This window comes from Eretmochelys imbricata, chromosome 11 (assembly GCF_965152235.1).
Source record: "Eretmochelys imbricata isolate rEreImb1 chromosome 11, rEreImb1.hap1, whole genome shotgun sequence".
NCBI lineage: Eukaryota > Metazoa > Chordata > Testudines > Cheloniidae > Eretmochelys > Eretmochelys imbricata.
The window spans coordinates 13,118,832-13,140,423 of NC_135582.1; the positions used below are offsets into that span (position 1 = coordinate 13,118,832).

The window sequence follows — 21,592 nt, forward strand, 5'->3', positions numbered from 1 at the left end:
AATTATGAGGAAGACAATCTAGTGTCAGAAAATTAGCACTGATAAATGTTCACTGGGAAAATGTTCTAACATCCTTTCCTACAGTGAAAGGCAGCTTAAGCATCAATTATTCTTTTTTAAATGTCAATTATTAGCTGCCATCAAGTGTGTTACTAAGATATTCCACAGAGCTGCTCTTGTTCATGTAAGGCTTCAAGGCACTCAGATAACAATGATGGGCAAGGTACCACTTGGTTGGAAGTTAGATACACAAATGAACTACAACATGTTTGTTTTTTTAAAGAAATCAAATTGCTTGGAAAGGCCTAACAGAGGAAAAACCACTCTGCCTGTTCCACACTATCCTTAGCATTGTATTTAAAAAGAAACAACCGCCCTCAAATTTGAGGCATTCACAGCCTGAGCAATCTAAACTTTCGCCTGCCTTTTCTTGTACCAGAGAAAGTGACATAACCACCTTTGACATAGGCTGAAAGAGTCTATCCGTTCTAAACATCACAGTAGGGAAGGAATACAGGGTTAGCTCACAGTATACGATTGCTGAAGGCCCAGAGCTTCCAGAGCACTCCCTGTCACCACACCGACAAGCTTCCTTCCTCCTGGCCCAAACCTTAATAGAGTAAATGAAGGGTCCAGCTCCTCTCCCTGTAGTCATAATTCTAACCTGCCTCCTGAAGAAGTCCTTTTGAAACCACCAACCACTCAATAATGACAAGAACTTGGACAACTTTCCTACCTCCGTAATAACAAGTATCCCTGACCTGCCCATATTAAACTTGTGACAAAAGGGCTCTCTGGCTTTAGCGCACAAGTCCCTACCTAGACTTGTATCTTTCAAACTTCCCTGAACAAGCAGCTCAGAAAATGAGTTAATGCAGTTCCAGGATACAATGATTCTGGTATACAGCTGCAGCTGAGGAATATATACAATATGGTTGTGGATTTTTTTAATTAACCAAGTGCCCAAACCTTCATAATGACCCTAAAAGCAGTCCCAACCACCCACAGTCCTCTGCAACTTGAGAGACCTGGTTCTATTCCTGGCTCAACCACTGGCCTGTTGGGTGATCTTGGGCAAGTCACATCCCTTCCTGTGTCTTGGTTTCCCAATCTATAAAGTGGAATAGTAAAACTGACCTCCTTTGTAAAGCTAAAGGAACAGAACAGGATTAACACCTTTGCAAAACTATCATGAAAACTTACCTACCCAGGGACAAAACCTACACTCATCTAGTCTTTACCACAATTATAATTTAAAAGTATTATGTTTTACTTGCCTGTGAAAAAATCCAGGCAGGTGGATGAGTAGAATTTTCAAGATTGGATTTACCAGGTGACATTTTACCAAACCATCATATTTAATTCCTGCAAATGATCAACAGAAGTGGACACATCTGCACACATCTGACAGGTTTAATAATTTAAAGCATGGGTTGGATGCTGTGATAGAACATGTAAACTTGAAGGAGAGCCCTGCAGTGGAATAGAAAGGAGGCATACAGGAAGAGGCCACTTACTTGAAAGACCATTCCAGTGTTGCTGGCTTCACCAACTTCTGAAAGGAAAACACATACCTGTTCCATTTTCAGTCCCTCTCAAAAAATTGTTGGTTCCCAATGAAAGACTTGCACTTGTTTAACTCCATGTCTTGAGAAATAGATTAGACAAAACATCACACTAGTTACTGTAGGAAACAATCATCCACTGGCTTAGGAAGGGTGATGGATGAGATCAGTACTAAGTCTTTTCCAGACTCTGGTAGTAACCAGCCTCCACTTATGTGAGTAGATCACTGGAGTAGAGCTCCAGCATGGTTTATCACATGAAGTAAAAGGAAAATTCCAAGTTAAAGGAACAGGGATTGTATCCCTCTAAACACATGGAGCACCAATTCTGACAGGTCAGGCTGCTAAGGAAGTCATATTAAGAGCAAGATGATTACACTTCTCTGTATAACCATAGCAAATATTAAAGATAGCTTAATGTGTTATTCTCTTTGCAATAATATTGGCTCAGTGAACAATTAGGGGATATTTGTATTCCTACTTGGTTTGCAACAATTACTACTTATAAAAGAAAACTGGGGTAGATAAATATATATATTACATCAAATTATTGACAAATGTCCCTATTTTCAAGATCACAGATCTACACTATTTCACAATATTACATTTAAAGCACGAAAGCCAACAGTCTTAGGCTATCAAGTTCAGATTTAAATGTTGCCTTGTTTCCAATAAATAACTAAAAATAAGTATCACTAAAGTAAGAAAATATAACAGAAATACAGAAAACAGATCTGCTGAATAAGGAGGTGCAACGTTCTCAGTCATATTTCAAAGTACGCCCACAATCTAAGATTTGTTTTACACATTTTTAAAATTATGACTGCAATCATGTTTACATATCTTGTGTGGTTCTTTATACATTGTTTTCTTTACAATGCTATAGGTGTACATTTCAGTAAAATCACAACAGAAGTGATGCACCATATTTATATGTATAGTGTACTCAACCCATATTTATTGGATGCATGTTTCTCGTTGCTTGCGCAACCATGTAATGGTGCACTGACTGAAAGCAATATGCATAGCAGTACTTAGACTAAAAAGGAGTGGAGTAAGAAGAGTCATACTAGCTTTAACTCAGAGTTTACAAGACTTTGTGTGTTATCTTTACATATACTGTGATATAGCTATCAAGTTTACTTCTTATGCAAAGTCAAACAGATTTCCAATCAGCAGATCTATACATTTCTCAAAATGATTTTTGTTACTGGAAATGGTCTTATAATTATATACCAAAATCATCAATACTAAAAACATTTCAGTAAAATAATGCCACTAAAAATATGCAAAGTGACTAGAGATTAGCACTAGGGCTTGCTTTTATTTTTGATCACAAGATTTATTCTTCCTTATAAATGCACTATGCTAGGATTTGCAATTCTTCTGATGGATTCTGCTTCAACGCAGGAAGAATACGCTCTATTAAATTATATATTATACACTGTGCATTTTTTATCCAGGATATTCAAAACTTATTAAAATTTACATTTCTGACATATACAGTTAAACGTACTAAGACCTAATTCTCATTTACACTATGGCCTCCAGTGTACATAAAAATCTGTCTCACTTATCTTTTGCTATCCTACTCCTCAGTAATGCAATCAACTCAAAATTTCTGAATTAAAATTAGTGGCAAGTGTGGTAATAATGTTCTACATCTATAGGAGGGGAAAAAACAGGAAACAAGCCCTATGAAAATGTGCTGTACCCCATAATCAAATATTTAAATATTTCACTTATTTGTTAAAATTATCCACATCATTTCTGGCATACTTGATATATTTCTACATGCCTTTGTCTGCCATGTTAAGAGATCAGATTTTGTCTTAAATCAACTAACATGAAAAATACCGCTAAACAGTTTAATTCATAAAACAGTATTCTATATTTTTATTTTTCAAACAGCCAGTGACCACATTTAAAATGCATCATTTGCAAATATAAATTATCAAACTAATAGATTAATTAAAAATTAAAGCAAATAACGTAATTTCCTTTAGTATCACAATACATAAAAGGGTATTATAAACCCAAAATGGCTAAGTTAACCATAAGAAAACAGTAATGTCAGAAGCAATGAAACCCATTAAGCCACTTAATGAATAAATCAATTCTAAGAATACAATATCATTCACTATGACTATGCATAAAAACCATCTTCCACTGAATTATACAGGCACAACAATCCAATCGTTCATGCCATATTTTGTCAAGCAAAATTTAATTTACAATCACAGTCAAATGAATAGGAATAGCAACTGCCAAAGTATTTTAAAAATTGTTTTTAGAAGAGAAATAAAGGCAGAAAAACGATCTTTTAAACTGTATTGTTAATCAAAAAATTCATTTGGCCAAGCCTGCTAACCAAGTCGTTTTATTCTTTTGATTTTAGAGCAATACAATGCACATTTCTTTTTTTAAATTCCCACTCAAGTAAACAAAGCTCCCATTAACTTGAATGGGAGCAAGATCAAACACTAAAACCTAAACAATTCTGGTTAAATAACTTCCCTGCAAAATATTTTTCACCTTTCTGAATGGATTATTAAATTTAAATGCTTAGAGACTGCTTTGAAATGAAATAACCCTTTTATACTTTTTTGTTTGACAACTCTCTCCCTCTCTCTCTCTCGCACACACACACACACCCCCCACCTTTGTCATGAAATCCCTGATCTCACAGGAACTAAGACTCATCTCCTAATTTCTATCAGAAACATAAGGAATTTACAAATTCATACTTTTCAGGTTTATATAAAACCATCTATTACTTATGTACAATTTTTTTACAGATGGAATTTGAGGGTTTTTTTTTTTTTTTTTTTTTACACAGACAATAAAATGGACGGAGCTGATGATGTAGGTTAAAAGAATACTGTATTACCACTGAAATAAACCTATTATCCTGCCAAAAACTTAACTATAGGGTGTTGGTCTTTTTTTATTAGTTGAAATACAAAGAAGGCATATGGACTTCAGGAAAATAACACTGTATCAGAAAATGCACTGTAACAGTGTTCCTATATATATATATATATATATATATTCAAAATCATCATATTTCCAGACTCAATTTAGCACTACATAGTATGCCCTTGAAATAAAAGGTCACCTGTTTTATTTGGATACGAAGTTCCCATCCAGGCAGCATTAAAATAAAGACAAGAGTACACAGACAAAATCCAGTATAATTCATTTCTGACAATGAAAATTCCCTCCATACTGTTGCAAAATTCCTTCTACTGAAACGTTTTGCTACAATAATAAAAAGCGTACATTACATATAAAAGATACCAGTGTACTAAAAGTGACGGAAGTGGACTAGCAAATCCTTCAAAGCACATATTATATAACTGACTAGCATTTAAAAACATTTCTCTTATAAAATGTAGGTCATTTACATTTATAAATCTGTGTTTTTTCTAAAGCAGGGATGACTGTGTCCAAATAGCTATGCCACACTCTACCATCCAATACCTAGTCAGTTCAAACTAAAGTAAGTTTGACACCTTAATAACTGAATAAACCCATCTCATCAGTTGAGGATAGCTCACACTTAAAAGATTAGCACATAAAATGAACATACAACTTGTAGATTCACTATTTAGCTGTATATGAATTATGAAGAGAACTATTCCTTTATATTGGAGCCCCAAGTCACATCAGGTCAGTATCAGGACTTAAGGACTCTGAATTAAAGTACAAGAATTGTCAGGAATCAGCACAGAAGCAGAAAAGTATCTCTATTCCTTTAAAACTAAACTTTTGCAGTCTTCCTCATCTTGCAGAAGTGAAGTAAAGCCATTCATTTTTTACTGAAAGCGTGTACAGACGAAGTCATAAATCTAAAGACTGTCTCCTCTGTGACTGAAATTGTGCTGTGTAAACAATGTTATATGCTCCAATAGGAGGACAGTTGAATTTATTTATAAAAAATGATTAAGAGTATTGATTAACTCAAACAAGGCTATTAACTCCAAAACTATTTTTGGAACTATCCTTATGCTACTTGTAAAGTTAGCACTGTCATGTATTATTGCTTACATACAGTACAACATCATATGCCTTCTAACATAAAGCAGTACTGTGATTAGTTTGTATATATTTACAGAAATTTTTGTGGGTTTGTTTTTTGTTTTGTTTTTTTAAACAAGCTATAAAAACATTACATACTTTACAGACAATACAGATTTCCACATTGGTACTCAATTCAAACAAATGGAATGCAGAACAATAATCATCATCATAAAGGAAGACTGACATAAGTCCTTGATTGTCAAGACACATTTATATTTATATATAAACTCTAACTGTGCAGAATCAAAGATTCGATCATAGGTACATCCTTATTTGATAAATCATATTTACAGCAAGATATTGCATAAAAAAATAAAATAATGTTGTTTACACAATTTTAGCTTTCCATCCATTGGATTAAGGAAAGCAAGAAACAAATCTTAGAAATGTTTGCTTGCCTCAATTTGTGTATCCTAAGAAAAGAAATAGTTTTTAAAAGGAAACATAAGGTTTTTATATGCAGAGTATAACAAAAGCAACTATAAAATTTATTTCCCTGACTTAAAGCAATTTAAAACTGAACAAAAGTTCAAATTTAAACTTAAAACGTGTTTTTCATTAACAGTAATACTTTCTTAGTACATGTTCTTTGCAAAAGTGAATTCTAGTTTAATGTGTTACATGCTTAACATAAACATGCACCAACATAAAATGAATGAACTTTCAAAATTACAAGGTTTCCATTTAGTAGAACTTTTAACACTAATAAAGCATACAATTATTATTTTGCCTCAGTATTAACCACATAATTTGAAAGTCCACATGTGTATTGGTACCAACTCAAGTACCATAGCACAAGCATATGTCTCCCTGCTAAAGTTTCCAAATGTATTCCCAGGAATATTAGGAATTTCCCTGCAATTTGTAATGAATTACAAAAAAAAAATCTAACAAGAAAATTCAGTTTGCAAATTTACATACACAGAATAATGCAATACTGCAAAATTCAGAGTAGATTATTTGGGTCATTTTCAAATTTTTGCTGCACATGATGAAAACTTAAAAATATTCAAAACAAGCATGGAATATATTGTTTAATCCAGATTTTTCAGAGGGAAAACCAAACATTTTTGAAAAAAGCCACAGTAGTACCCCATTAATGCGCAATGACGACTTGGAAAACCATTACAAATGACTGAATTTTGAGAAGTAGCAAGTAAGCAAGCAAACAAAGGCAAGGATATCACATCACAAAATGTACTTCGTTCATTTATTGCGACAACTGTAGTTAGTTTTCATTATACTACTTCAGAGTATTCTAATAAATGTTCTGTAGTATACTTGGTTGAAGTAACAGTCATTAAAGTGAGACCTCACTACAGTACATTACTATTAATACTTTGCAGAGTGGGGAGAAAGCAGATTGTATGTGCAAGAAATAGGGGGTGCTTTGATTAGCAATCAGTGAATTAGAAAGATTTTATTGTATTTCCCCTTTATCACTGAACTGCGCCCTTTCTCAAACATTGACAACCTACAATATAAATATAAAAAGTAATAAAAATGTTAAACCACAATGAGTATTTTACGGGTTGTTGTATTTTCTTCTTGCACCATAATTTTCCCACAGGCAACACCAGGAGACACACAGGGCCATGAAAAAATTCATCTTAAAGCCTGATTTAAATTCTTCATATTACTGTTTATAAGACCAGTGTATAGTAGTACACAATGCTATCCTCCTCTTCAAACTTTGTCATTTATGATTAACTCACTCTCATACCAGTACAAGAAAATGTAGATGCTTACTAATATACCTTTGCAAATCAATTCCTTCATTAGTAGTTATAATTGTGGTAAAACATAATAAAGGACTAGTGCTAAAAGGGATTCTGCCTAGTAATTTAGGCCCAAAATACTATCTATTTAAAATTATTATAGTCTGGGAGTAAATGCCCTCAATTTTCTAAATATATATTTTTCATTTATCCTGATTCTGTCACAGAAAAAACCAGCCATAAAAGATCCCACACCTTACACACACACACACATCCACACCTTTCACAACCTCTAAAATAATGTAAGAGCTTCTATTGTTGGCTTGCTGGGATGTAAATGCTATTCCCAAAAGTGTGCTAACTTAATAATGGTGGTAAATGAACAATGTAGTGAATAAAAAGTCATTTTCATTTTTAGTTCCCTCAGATACATAGGGGGCACAGATGAGAATAAACATCCGTCAGGTCAAAAGGGGGGAAACATGTGAGTGTGTGTTAGGATGTAAACAATAAAATATGTTGAAGGGAAAAATATTTTTTTAATTGATGAAATTGTTAAAAAATACAGGCTTATCTAAAGAGGGAAATTTACTGGCAGAATAATACTGGTATGACTATAGCAACAAAATCATATTGGAAGAATTCTGCTGGTAAATTTCTCCAGGTAGAAAAGGCCTAAATTTCCACGGATTAACTATTAGCACGTCCTCTAACTATATGTATAAAGTAGATCTACAAAATAATCACCATGGGATAGAGTGGGGACTTTACATCTTGCCCTACGTCACAGAGCACAGCTGTAATACCCCAGGAACACACCAGAGAACGAACTGTGACTCAGAGAACCACAATTCCTCCTCTGGGGAGAAGCAAGTTATTTCACCCTTTGTGTGAAACACCATACTCACCACTATGCACAAAGTTAACTATTCTGGCTAGTGTGCAGAGAATGGAGCCAAGGTCCCCCCCCCTTCTCACAACAGAGTATCAGCAGAGTAGCTCGTGCCCTATTCAACATAGCCAGTCATCAATCTGGCAAGGGCCTAGTAGGCTTTACTCCCTCTTATTTCCTGTGTGTCCAACTAAATGCTGTAATAATCTAGCCCCAAGGGAACTTTATTAAAACAATGGTAAATAAATGGTCATATATTTGCAATGGTAGGATATTAAACCAAAGATGCCGATGTAGATCTATGGGGACAGTGAAAGCTAGGATGTGATGGAAGTAATATTTAATGGAAATGAGGTATCTGCTTCATGACAGGCTGTTTCTTGTTGTGAGTTAGATGCCATATACGTGTGTATGTCTATGCAAGTAGGACAGGAGACTCAAACAATAATGTAGAAAAAATTCAAGGGACACAATCAGGTTAGAAATATTCTTTTAAAGATGTTTCCTTATGTGTCACTAATATTGTGCAATGATTTCGCTTTTCTCCCTGGATGTTTATTTTTCTACTTAACTCAGGGCCAAATCTTCAGACCTGTTACTGTAAGAAAGTGGTAGGGAATATAACCTCTTGCAGCATCATAAAACAGCTGCACATTGGGCCAACAAATCCTAAGAATAGTTAAGGCCATCACAGGGCAATAAGAATCTGGTCTCACTGTATACAAATGAGTTATGCAGGAAGCTCATGTAAATGATCTCCCTGGCCACTTGAGGTGCAGTCTATGGATTCCAGATGAATTTTCTTCCTAAAATGGGCCCAAGGGAGTTACTGCAGCTACAATGATGCAAAACAATAAAATGTGGTTACTATTTTGGGAATGGGTAAGTTGCACTCTCCCACTCAAGTCTGCTGGCTGGGGAGGGTGTTCTTCTGCAGGATGGGGCTCAACCTCCTCTCCAAGCTGATGGTTTTATTTGAGAGATGTCAGCCAGTGACAGCTCTGTAAAGGGATGTATGCATCCTTATCTGTATCCCCACTTAATGGTTAATCAACCTACAATGTTAGGTTTAAACTGCCTTAAACTACCTGAACATGTACCCTCTAGGGAAAGGTGCAAAAGAATGAACATGAAGTTCAAAATTTTAAAATTGTTAAACTACACAACACATTTATGTTACTCCAATCTCACCACCTTAAAAATGCACACAGAACTATTTATCGTACCTTACTGTATACTTCAAGCCAAAGTACTATTAAGAAAACATATTCATGGTACAGAGATAAAGTTTGCAGTTTATTTATACTGTGAAATGCAACAAAAGCTTCTGATCATTCATCTATACTGAAAAAAAATTCTGTTCACTAGCATTAGTCAACAGTTTTGGTTGGTAAAATTGTAATGAACATTGTTCATTAAGAAATCGCTAAAAAGATATGAAATTAGAAGGCCCACTTCTCCAGCTTACAGGGATGCTTTAGTATTTTTAATTATCTGAATTGTCAAAGTTCTAGACAGAGAGAATTAAACCAGTTTTTACAGAAGCTAAGAAATTCCAATCTCATTTTATATTAAAAAATAATAATCAGTGTTGTATCATATGATAATGATGCAGCCATATCAGACCTAAAAATCTAAAATAGTTTTTATTCTTTGAGAAATCAAAAAATATCAAATAGAATCTAAGTGCTCTTTGTTAATCACTGTGAATATGCAGGGTAAAGTACAATTAAGCTTTAAAATCTCAGAATACACAATTTGTGTAAGCTTTATGAATTGGGAATGTAATCTACAGAGTGTTTTAACTAAAACTTCAAAATCTTGATATCTGCATCTGAAAGAATCATAAAAAGTTATGTCTAGGTTCAACTGTACAAAGAAATATGCAACACACTTCAGGACTGAAGTAAATGCATTAGCAGACATGTATTTTGCTAAAAAAGTTTTTAAAGTATTTTAAATTAATTAAACTTTTAAATAATGGAGTTAGTCTATAAGAATTTATTATTACTTCTTTCCTCCAAAACACAGCTCAGTGTAATGCAAAGCAAAAATAAAGGGCATATGGCATATACTTCATTTTAAGAGAGAGGGAAGAAAAGGTATTTCTATAGAATACACCACTGTGGTTTAGCCATAATCTCTTGACATTTAAACTTTTAGTTTATTCTGTTTAGTATATTTAGATTCCCTGCTGAAGAGCAATGACTACACTGACAAGCTTAGAAAATGACAACAACATGACAATTACTGTTCTCCCAAGAATGTACAATGAAACCAAATAGGAAACTATTATGGGAGGAAACCTTACCTTAGGTTTTTTGTTTTGTTTTAAATTTAAGTGTATGTAAAAGAGCAATTTTCTGGTCTCGAACAAGTGAGTAATAAACTGCCTTTTATAGGGGAGACAACATGTAAGGCAGTTCAATGATTGGTGACTAACCAAAAATGAAGTTACTGATCTTGCTATATCAGCTTACTTTTGTTATAACACAACATTCTTAAAAGCTGTACAGCACTCCATCTTATACAAAGCAACACCACCCTTGACAGATCTGTTCTAAAGTGCCAATATTATTTACAAAGATTTTTTTAGCCAAAAGTCTGGCCCGTTGTGGCATCCGGTGAAGAAGTCATCCCAGCTCTATTATCATTTACATTCACCAAGGGAAATTCAGGGAATTCAGCACTTGTCCCTGGCCCTCGCAGGTTCACCTGTCCGTTGGCAGTGCTAAACTGAGGTGATATTCCAGCTCTTGCTCCATGGTATTGAGCTCTGAAGGGCTGCTCAAAGGAGCTCATTTGATAAGCCTGATGGACAGGCTGTGCCTCTGCTTTCTTCTGAGAAGTCACTTGATCCAAGAAGTCCTGTGTAGAGGAGGAGGAAGAATGATTTGCCTCATCACCTGAAAAGGGAAAAGAGTGCTGGGAATCAGCAACCATTAGTCCAAAATGAGACTTGTCTGGAGTTGTTCTTAATGGAGAGTTCATTCCTGATCGAAAGCTATTGACAGGAATAGAAGCATAGACCTGTTTGTCTATGGAAGAGAATGCTGGCTGGCTTGTAAGAGTCTGGTTATCAGTCACAAAATTAAGGCTTGGGTTGTTCAAATAGGCATCATTTTGGCTAGTTCTATCCAACGCTTGTTGTAGAAACTTTGAATATTCTTGTAACATACTGGCTTTATCTGATGAGGAAGCCTGAGAGCTTGTTCCAACAGTTTCAGACTGGGTGACCTCAGATACTTCAGAAGAATTGATTGATATACTGGAGGTCACCTCAGTATCCGTCACATTGAAAGATATTTCATGTTGTCCATTAGCCTTGTGGGAATAATGATCTAGTAGGGTTTGAAGCACCTCATCTGGAATGACATTTTTGTCATGGTTACTTTTAATTTCCACATTCAGTGCCTGTGAATCTAATATGGATGCTGTGGTACTTTCATCAATGACACTTGCTACGGCTGCCTGTGTTACTGAAGGTTGAGATGCTATAGTACCTACATTCAGGGCATATTCTCTACTATTATTACTAGCCGCTTGCAGATACCTCTTTTTCTTTAAAAACTGCATTGCGTCATCATAATTAGTGCTGCTGTGTACAGGTTTACTGGGTCCTTCCTGTAAAGTATCAACTTGGTCAATGTCAGCATTACCATCTGCGTCCAATAAACCTTGTTTATCCACAAGATCAAAGGCATACTTTGAAACCTTGTTCTCTTCATATGTAGATAAAGGTGAAATGGTCTGACTTTGCTCAAGTGGCTGTTTTAGACTTCTCTTACTATTAACTTTTTTGAGAACCAGTTTAGGTGGGTGTATTTCTCCAGAATTTGCATCTTCTAAGTGTGACCCACTGACAGAAGAATGTGGCATCTCAACAGCATATTCTGCCACCATATATTCATCCTTTACTTTAGCACTGGCAGAATACAAGGGCAAGAAGTCATTTTTATCTTTCTTCTGTTCTGATTTATCTCCAATTTCCTTGTCCACAGACTTTGCTTTCTCTGTTTTCTGCCTTTTCTTCTTTGGCAAGGAGCTATCTTTCATCGGTGTAGAGAAGCCAGGATCTTCCTCGGATGTCAAAAGGCCAACTTTGGTGGCACTTCTATTAGGTTTCTTATCACGGCTCTCATGGCACATACGTTTATGTTTCAGCACACGGTCAGTCCTGGAAAAGTACTGCAGAGGATATTTTAAGTTAGAGAAAAATATATAAATAAGAAAAGCCAACTTTGATGGTGAGTTCAGCCACTTCAACTGAAGGCTGCTCTACAACATACATTCAGTTTGCATTAGTATAATTTTTTTACATCAATTTGTAGGCTTGTAAGACTTCAAAATCTAGAGAAATTCTTGTGTGTATTACTTTAGAATCAGGTTTGTTATTTCAGTTTTTAAAATAATGTGAATTATTTCAATTAACCATCTTACCTGCAAACAATATTCACACTGGTAAGGCTTCTCTCCACTATGAGTTCTCTTGTGCCTTTCCATATGATACTTCTGTATGAACCTCATACCACATTCATCACAGCGAAATGGTTTTTCACCTAAAAACAGTCATTATATTAAAATATAGTTTAAACAAAATAAAAACAGAAAAACAAAGGGTTATTCCACATGATAACCTTGGCAAATATTACTAGCCTCTACTGGAAGTAATGGAGAAGAGGATTTAGTATGCTCCTGTTGAAAAAGCAATCTGTGTTCATTCATATAAGTCTCAATTTTCCCTGTATTCACTAATATATCAAGAATACCATGAAGGAAAGCAAAAAAGGGAATTATATACCAAGAAATTCTAATTAAAAAAGGGGAAATTTTAAGTAACCAGTTTCTATTGCCATCTCTGTTCCCTAGGTGCAGATATCTACTGTAAATCCAAAGTGTTATTTAAGATTGCATAGGATAGAAAAATATTTTTCAAGATGAATTGTTGCCAAAAATACATATTTAGGACAATGAGAAGACTGTACTGATGACAAGGCCTAAATTCTTTCTCTTTTCTTGCACCATTTGACACTATTTTCTAAAAAAGAAATTCAACTTTTCAAGATGTCAGTGGTTAAAAAAGTTTAAAATATCTGTGTTATTTTCTATAGTTCTCCCTCTTCTTTACCTCCATATCTGTATGAAAAGCTAAAATAATGGCCCTAAATAATTTAAGAATTTTGGTTTGATTTCTAGAATATTTCCAATAATAAGTAAAAGGCATGTTCACTTGACCTTTTCTTTTGGTAATTAAATTAAAAACAGCAAATCTCTGTAGTTAAATTCATTCTGGCAAATGGAAATGGAAGTCTTTCCCTTTGTCATATTATTCATTTGTTCAGACAACATATTCTGAATGCTATTTCCACTCCTGTGCTACCTATACCTCTCACCTAATTTGTTCTTAATTAAAAATAAACAAAATGTATAAACATCCATTCACATTATAAAGTAACTCAGATGTTTTAACTTTTGTCCTTTGTCTGATGAAGCCTAAAAACAATCTACCTGTCTTGCAGAGTGTCTCTCTTTTACAGGAACTCACTGTTATTCAATGGAATTCACCTGAAGAGCAGGACATCTCTTGCATTATAGATGTAATATTAAGGCTTCAAGACTGTAGAATAAAGGCAGAAATCTTGTCTTTTTAATAACTGCAAAACAATCTGCAAAGCTAAGGCACATTAGTCTTTATGAATGAATTAATTAATTACACATATTCCCATATAAACTAGTTTCTTAAGAAGAAAAAATTACTGAGATCCTGGTATTTGTCCAGGGGAAAAAGTTCCATCTTTCATAATGGAGAGAGACTGGGGCAAAATTAAATTAAAAAAATAAATTAAACAAGTATCATCTTGGCCAATAGGGTATTATAATACAGCGTGGATTCTGTATAGATGTAAATCTCTTCAGGAAATAGGAATTACAGTATCTAGACATAAATAATATATCCCAGTCCTACCACTTCTCAATAACCATATCTAAGTCTCTGCATTATCTGGTTATCTTTTTGTTCTCCAATGTCAAACTTATTTATTGTTGTTGATGTGACTGATGGTTCTTTTTTCTGAATATTTATTATGCAATCTTGTGATTTAATGAGATAGAAAACAGGGATTCTGCTGACAGCATCTGCCAGCATGGTTTTGGTCCTGGAAACAACGCAATGTTTTTTATTGCAGACAATACTGGCATCCCTCCTTTGTTTCTAGACGTAAGGTTTAGATTGTTCCACCCTTTCCATCTGAGCTTATGTGATACTGTGTTATCTGTTCTCATTATTACTAAGTTATGAATTTGATACTCAGAGGTATATTTTCCACTCAATATAGAGGAATTTAACCACATCCCAGTACTAATGTAAATAAGGGTAGCATGGCTAAAGCCTCATATAAGACACTAACATTTATAGTACTGCAGTTTTCCCTCATTATTACTTAGAATTCCAAACGGATGATGCAAAATTAAAAAAGTAAACACTGTATACATTCTGTGTAACCTTCCTTCCAATATCCATGTAGTGAACAGATTCTCCATCTACTGTAAATAGCCTACTATTGAAGCTTACATTTTAATTATCTGAGTATCATTATTATTCTGTGATATAATTAGACAGACCTACAGTAAATCTGTATTGGAAATCTGATTCATAGAAACTAGAAAAGAAAAGACCTTTTTAGATCATCTATATATTGTCTCCCTTGGTGACCCCATCAGCTACCACGGTTTCATCTCTCACCTTTATGCAGATAGCTTCCAACGCCAGCTACTGAGTCTTGCATCTCCAGTGCTTCTCAGATACCTCCTCTTGGATGGCCTGCTGCCATCTCAAATTTATTCTCTCAGAAACTGAACTTATCTTCCATCCTGAACGCTCTTTGCTGCTCCTTCCCTGTCTACCTCTCCCCAGGCTCACATCCTCAGTATCGTCTTTGAGTTCCCTCTTCCTCCTTCCACATCTAGTCTCTTGATAATGTTTGTTACTTCTTCCTTTTTAATACTATCACCAAAATCTGGTTTACTTCACTACCCACTTGCTCATAATATGTTCATCTCTTGTATTGAATATCATACATTTCTCCTCTCTGGCCTTCTAGCTTTGTACCTCTCCAACTCCAGTCTACTCAGTTTAGCCATTATTAAAGTTCTCTCTCCACTTTCACTGTAATCAGATCAGTACTTTCACACTTATTTATCTAGGTGTTTATACCACTTTTACCGTAGTGTTGTATTTTTGCCTAACCTTCTACCTGCTTCTTGAATCAAGTTCAAGAACTTCACCATTACCTTCAAAGCCCTAATGTCCCATCTATATTTCTGCTCTAGTTTTATACTCCATATCACTCCCATCATTCCCTATCCTGCTTTCAATCCTCTTTCCTTGCTGTTTCCTACCATTCCCAATTTTGTGCTATCACATTGTCCCAACTTTTGGAACAACTTCCTGCTTCTTGTCTACCAAATGCCCCCCTTACTGTCATTTAAATCCCCCTTTAAAACCTAACTCTGGGGTTGGGGCAAAGGTGGCTTTGCCTCCCACATTTTGGGCCTCCCCAGCCCAAATGGGAACAGCACTAGAGAAAGTTCAAACTTATTTTAGCTTTAACATCCCTATAGAAGTCATTCTGCCAGCCCGTAAAGGCTGGAGCATAGTGCTCTGTTCACACACCTCTCACCCCCAAGCATGCCCCCAGGGCTGCATAAATGGACTGTTGTAGAGCCCTTACACTGCTTTACTCTAACTGGGTAGGCCCTCGGTGGGGTGAGATGGGGAAATATGCTGGTAGGTTACTCTCCCAGTTATCTGTCCCCTTTACACCATTTGAAAAGTGTGAATGGGTCAGATCATAAGAGAGAATTTGGGGCCTTTGCGAGTATACACTAAGTACGCCTTCAAATCTAAACATTATTTCTGTCTAGATTATGACTGGAAAGAGGAGGAATCTTGATTTGAGGAAATTGTTCCCAAATGAGCTGCTACATCTCGGAAGATATTATTCAGCAGAGTGGCATAATGTTCTTCCAGATAAAATTAAGAAATGCCTTGTGAAGGTGAGTCTGTGAAGTTAATACCACAGTTAACTCTGGTTTAAATCTCTGTAAGGATGAGTATGTTAGAAAAGTATTAAAAATGTATCAGAAAATTCATCTTCTATTCTTAAGATGATCTGATGCCTCCTGTAAACCATTTTACAGAGCTGAAAACTGAAGGTAGACTTTTTTTGTAAAATTCTATCCAACTTTTGAACCAGGACACATTATGTGACTTGATAAGATCATTAGGACACAATCTTCTTCTCTTAAACTAGGGAAAGAGTTGAGGATACATTTTCCTTAACAGGGTTAATGAGTGGGAAAAGACTGCATATAGAAGGAAAGGAATAACTTAAATGGAATGTACAATATATTATGCAGGTTACTGATCTAAGTCATATAAAGGAAAAATCACCTCAGATGTTTTGGACACGTCTGTACTGAAAGTCTGTTAATATTAATTCTAAAATGTATTTACAAAGTGCAGCTACAAAGTGTAGTGAACAGGACGCTTAACAGTTATGCAAGCAAACGCCTAGGAAGAACTTACAATCTAAACACAAAATTTAGACAAAAGAGTAGAAAAGGCAAGCAACATAAAAACAGTGATTGAGCAATTATGTTTGGCAGATGTCTTGTTAGTCCTAAAACTGTTTTATCTATTTTTTAAATTTTTTGTACTCAAAATGTAAAGTGAGCTGGATTAAAGAACTAGGATGTGAGGCAAGAATGCAGAGGTAGGAAGCTGGTGCAGAAAACTGTTTACAAAAGAGAAAGGGAGAGTTAGGCAGAAACACTTCCCATGGATTCTCACCCTCTTCAGACAAAAAGAATCTATGGCAATACTGAAGTTGAAGACCAAGGAAAAGACTTTTTTCTCCCAGAGTAAAATCATGGAGACAGTATTCACCTTCTAGCCACAGAAGGCAATCTTAAAATGTAAATTATTTGGAAGATCCCAGTATGCAACTGTTGAACAGCATACTGCAACACTAGACAACAATTTAGGACCAGTGGTGAAGAATACCATAACTAAATTAAAATAAAGAAGGATTTTTAGGTGTGTAGACAGTAAGGAGCCAAACTATAACTGAGGCAGGACACCAAAATCCACAGATTATAAAGCCAGAAAGGACCACTGTGATCATCTAGTCTGACCTCCGATATAACACAGGCCCATAGGTTCTATCACTACAGTTTCTGTTTATTTACTAAATGAGATTTACAAACTTTTTAAGACAACCAAAAAAGTTATTTCCTTTTTTTCAAATAAGCCACATAAATATAATAATCACAGCTCACTGGGACTTATTAAGATTTTAAGGCAGCCCCTACTGACTGCATGCTCAGTAAAGCGGAGAATTACCTCAGTGGAGATTGTCCTAAACACTCATTTAACTGTCATCTGGAAAACACCAGGGTTCTAATGGTTTAAACTAAATCCTCTATTCCAGTTCCAAGAGAAAATGACCAAACTATGCTAAGTCAGTAGGAGGCTGAGGAGAGGGGGAAAATATTTTTCCAAAAGTTCAGGAAACAGTAAGGTTAATTTGTTAAGACTGCAGTTTTTTACTCTTATACACAAAAGACTAACACACCTATGCAAGAGTTGGCATAAACAAACAAACCAACTCTAAAAGCAACATAACAGCTTTCTCTCTACGGCTGGAAATGTTGAATTTCAAAAATACTGTACTAATGACATTTACATAATGCTTGTGCCTAGCTGCTAATTGGATACATTGTCCAGTCTCATTTTCAAAGCCATGTACAGGGAAAATCTGCAGAAAAAATGATTCTGCAAAAAGTGACAACATTTAAACCCTTTGCTGCTTTCTTTTTCTTTTTTAAGGTGTGATACATTCTTGACAAGATTAATATCTACACAGAGTGAAGGCAGCAGTTTCTCCAGAGTGAAGTTCACCAATTCAGAGCCAGAGGAACTAGGAATAGAGCAAACTAGGAATAGAGCAAAACCACTGGCAGAAAAAGAACGTGGGACTCTTCTGTGGCTGACTGGCCAAAGGAAACCTACTAAGTCTGGATTCATGGCATCATAAGACACAGAAATCCCATTAACAACAGGGTACTTGTGCATGTAACTCCCTGTACACTGCTCAAAAATTCATTTTGCAGAGTTTTTAACTTTCTCAACTTTCATACACACACCTTCACATTAGTAGCATTCATATCCATTTAAATGCTACAGCCAAGAAACACTGTACACATTCACCAGCTCTGCTTTTCTGTAAAAGAGGCTGAGAAATTGGCATCCAGTCCAAAAGGACCATATCACAAAATATTTACAGAGGGATTGAAAGGCCATGCACCAAAATGCCAAAAACCCAATAAAGCCAAACCTGTTAGAGAATGTGATTTTGAACATTGCAATAAGACAAAAATAAACAAATACGCATAAACTAACTCTCATTTGTTTTAAAATTTTGGCCTTATTTGACTATATATACATACACACACACACACACACACACACACACACATAAAATATATTAAAATAATTCTGCATTAAAACTTTTAAAATAGAATGAAAAGGAATGCTGATGCTAATACCTTGAGGGTTAGGCATTTTGGCCATTACAGTCCTGTTAGTTTTCCTTTACTTCAATAGGAAATAAGAAATCTTCTAAGCTATGAAGACCCCAGTGAAAAAGTCAGTTTTATATGACAAAAGAGAAGATTGAAAAAATCATGGGTTGTTAAACTTTATGATTTGCCACTATGGGACTATTTTAAGAAGAATACTTAATTCCCACTTTTGCTCACTACAGTTGACACCCACTTTGCAGCCAAAGAAAAGAGAAGCAATGCTAAAGCACAGAACTAAAACCACTTCTAAATGTTTTGTACCATATATGTTAAAATCAAAACAAACTCCAACAGGATATTAAGCTGCACACTTATTATTGGAAACCTGACCTGATTTGGGAAACAGTTCTTTAAGCACCCCAATAAAGACACTCAAGGCACTATACTCACCAGTATGAATCTTCTCATGTCTCTGTAGCAGGTACTTCTGTATGAAACGCATGTCGCATTGACTGCACTGAAATGGTTTTTCACCTTGAACAATATAATTCCACATCCATAAGTTAATAACTACAAACTGTTTTTTCTGATGATTACTTTGAGGAATAAAATAGTTATCTATAAGAAACCAGCATCTGAGCAGATTCCAAAATAGTCTAATACCAAAAAATTTATCCCTACTAACTATATGAACTTCAAAAAGAAAAGGAGTACTTGTGGCACCTTAGAGACTAATCAATTTATTTGAGCATAAGCTTTCGTGAGCTACAGCTCACTTCATATATGGACTTCAAAATTCTCCCCATGAGTCACATTAACACAATCATGGAGGAGTTGGAGCCGAAATGGCTGTAATTTCTTCAAGAACAAGATCAATCATGATGCTGGCATAAGTCTGCATTTTGGGTTCCGGCAAGCTACTATAATGATAAGTACCTTTTCATTTCTCCAAACCAGAGATACCTCATCAGGCAAATAAGCATCAAGAGCACATATTACAAAGGGTTCAATATTGGCACTTAGGCTACAAGTCAACCCATTACTTTCTGATAAAGAAAGAAAAGAAACCTTGTAAACAGTTATTGCCTCAGTTTAATGAACGTATGTTGATTTTTTCTGGTATTCTTTTGACACTTTGGTGCATGGAATCTCTAAGCTTAGATGCCAAGTTACCTATGCTCTTAGAACTGAAATTCGCATAGGGCTGAAAACATTTTTACTGCGAGTAAACAGATCTTTATATAGGAGAAAAGACAAGTGAAGTTAAGCAGTACCTGTATGAATGAAGACATGTCTCTGTAAATGGTAGTTGGTTCTAAAGGCAGCATTGCAATGCTCACAAACATGAGATTTGGGGGTTTTCAGACCAAGTGATCCATCCTCATTTATTGTAAGGATCTATTTTAAAAAAAGTAAAATTTGTTCTCACACTACCCACTAAAGATGTTTTATTGACTACAAATCAAAACATAAAATGAATTTGTAATGCAGAAAATTCAAATATTTCAGGTAAAAATAGTGCTAACTTCTATAAATCTACACCAATAGGATTTTGGTTTTACATTTGCAACAATTGCCTGTTCCAAACTTTTGTATCGTCAATTGTCAAGAGATATTTCCAGGGGGAGACAAATGCTGGAGACAAAAGCAATTGATGGAAAACCAGCTTACAGCTTCCCTATTCAGAGTGGAGTCACTTTAAATGTCAGTGTTTATTTTCTCCATCTGCTGGGAAGGAGGTAAAGTAAACAAACTATCTTTGGGCACAGAACCATGGATGATCATATTTTAAAGGATAAGTGGAATGTTGTATGATCTTTGTGGAAATAAAGCAAGATTGTATGATTGTCAAGATGTATAAAAGCTTATCCCTGAGTAACCACATAACCTGTCTGCTACTGCACATCATAGCTAAAATTAAGACTGGACTAATAAAACTATACCCCTGTCCAGTTACATATAAAATGTCAGTACAGAAGTATCACAGTGACTCTAATTGTTTAGCTATTTTCCATTATATTCCCTTAGCCTGACTTTCTAATTCTTTGATATAATGTCTTGGTACAGTACTTAGTAGGCTTTTATATCACTTTTGTATGCTAAGTGGCCACAAGACAACCTCTCCCAATATTCTGTAATGTGGAGATGATAAAAAACAAAAAAAAAAAACCCACCTTGGATGCCTCCTAACTCGTTCATCTTACAGAGCCCTTCCCCACTTAGTGTATCCCTTGAGAAGATCTCCCTGCCAAATTCAGCTTTCTACTTTCAATAATTTTGATGCCATAGTAGATTGTTTTTTTAAGTTGCAAGAATTTTTTAAATACTACGGAGAGTTCATTTCCACACCTCTCCCACATTTGATACAGCTCAGTACAGTTTTGCTCAAACTTGCCCCAAAATAACACCACTGGGAAGAGACCAGCAGGAAAATGGCAGCCCAACAAATGAAATTTTCAGAAAGTTTTAGGTGACTGAAAAACAGTGTTATAATAGTGTGTTATAACAGAATAATCTCAAAAAAATAGTGATTAGCTCTCTAACTATAAAAACCGAAGAAGAAACCATGCTGGCACTCTATATAGCCAGGATATTTTAACAGAGCAAGCAAAAGAGCCATTTCATTGCTCTGTGATTGTGGATAAACTCAGTATTAACTCTTATTATAGGACCTTCTTTGAAAATTGTTCTAATTTTACCTGCTCATTCTGCTACAGCAAACCTCACAGACAGTTTAGGCTCTGATCGAG

The 21,592-nt window shown here is 35.3% G+C and overlaps 1 protein-coding gene across 3 annotated transcripts in view; it reads right to left on the bottom strand.

Moving 5' to 3' along the window:
• Window positions 1–9,541: 9,541 nt before the first annotated feature.
• The window catches only part of ZNF148 (zinc finger protein 148), a 41,959-nt gene continuing 29,908 nt past the window's right edge, over window positions 9,542–21,592 (bottom strand). For 2 of the 3 annotated variants that reach the window (XM_077830217.1, XM_077830218.1), the window contains exons 4-7: window positions 20,117–20,240; window positions 19,293–19,376; window positions 12,699–12,817; window positions 9,542–12,446 (exon numbers count right to left, since the gene is read on the bottom strand). In XM_077830217.1, the coding sequence (XP_077686343.1) occupies window positions 10,851–12,446; window positions 12,699–12,817; window positions 19,293–19,376; window positions 20,117–20,240 (1,923 nt within the window). In that variant the 3' untranslated portion in view covers window positions 9,542–10,850. The remainder of the gene's footprint in view (window positions 12,447–12,698; window positions 12,818–19,292; window positions 19,377–20,116; window positions 20,241–21,592) is intronic. The other variant, XM_077830219.1, reaches the window with a different exon arrangement.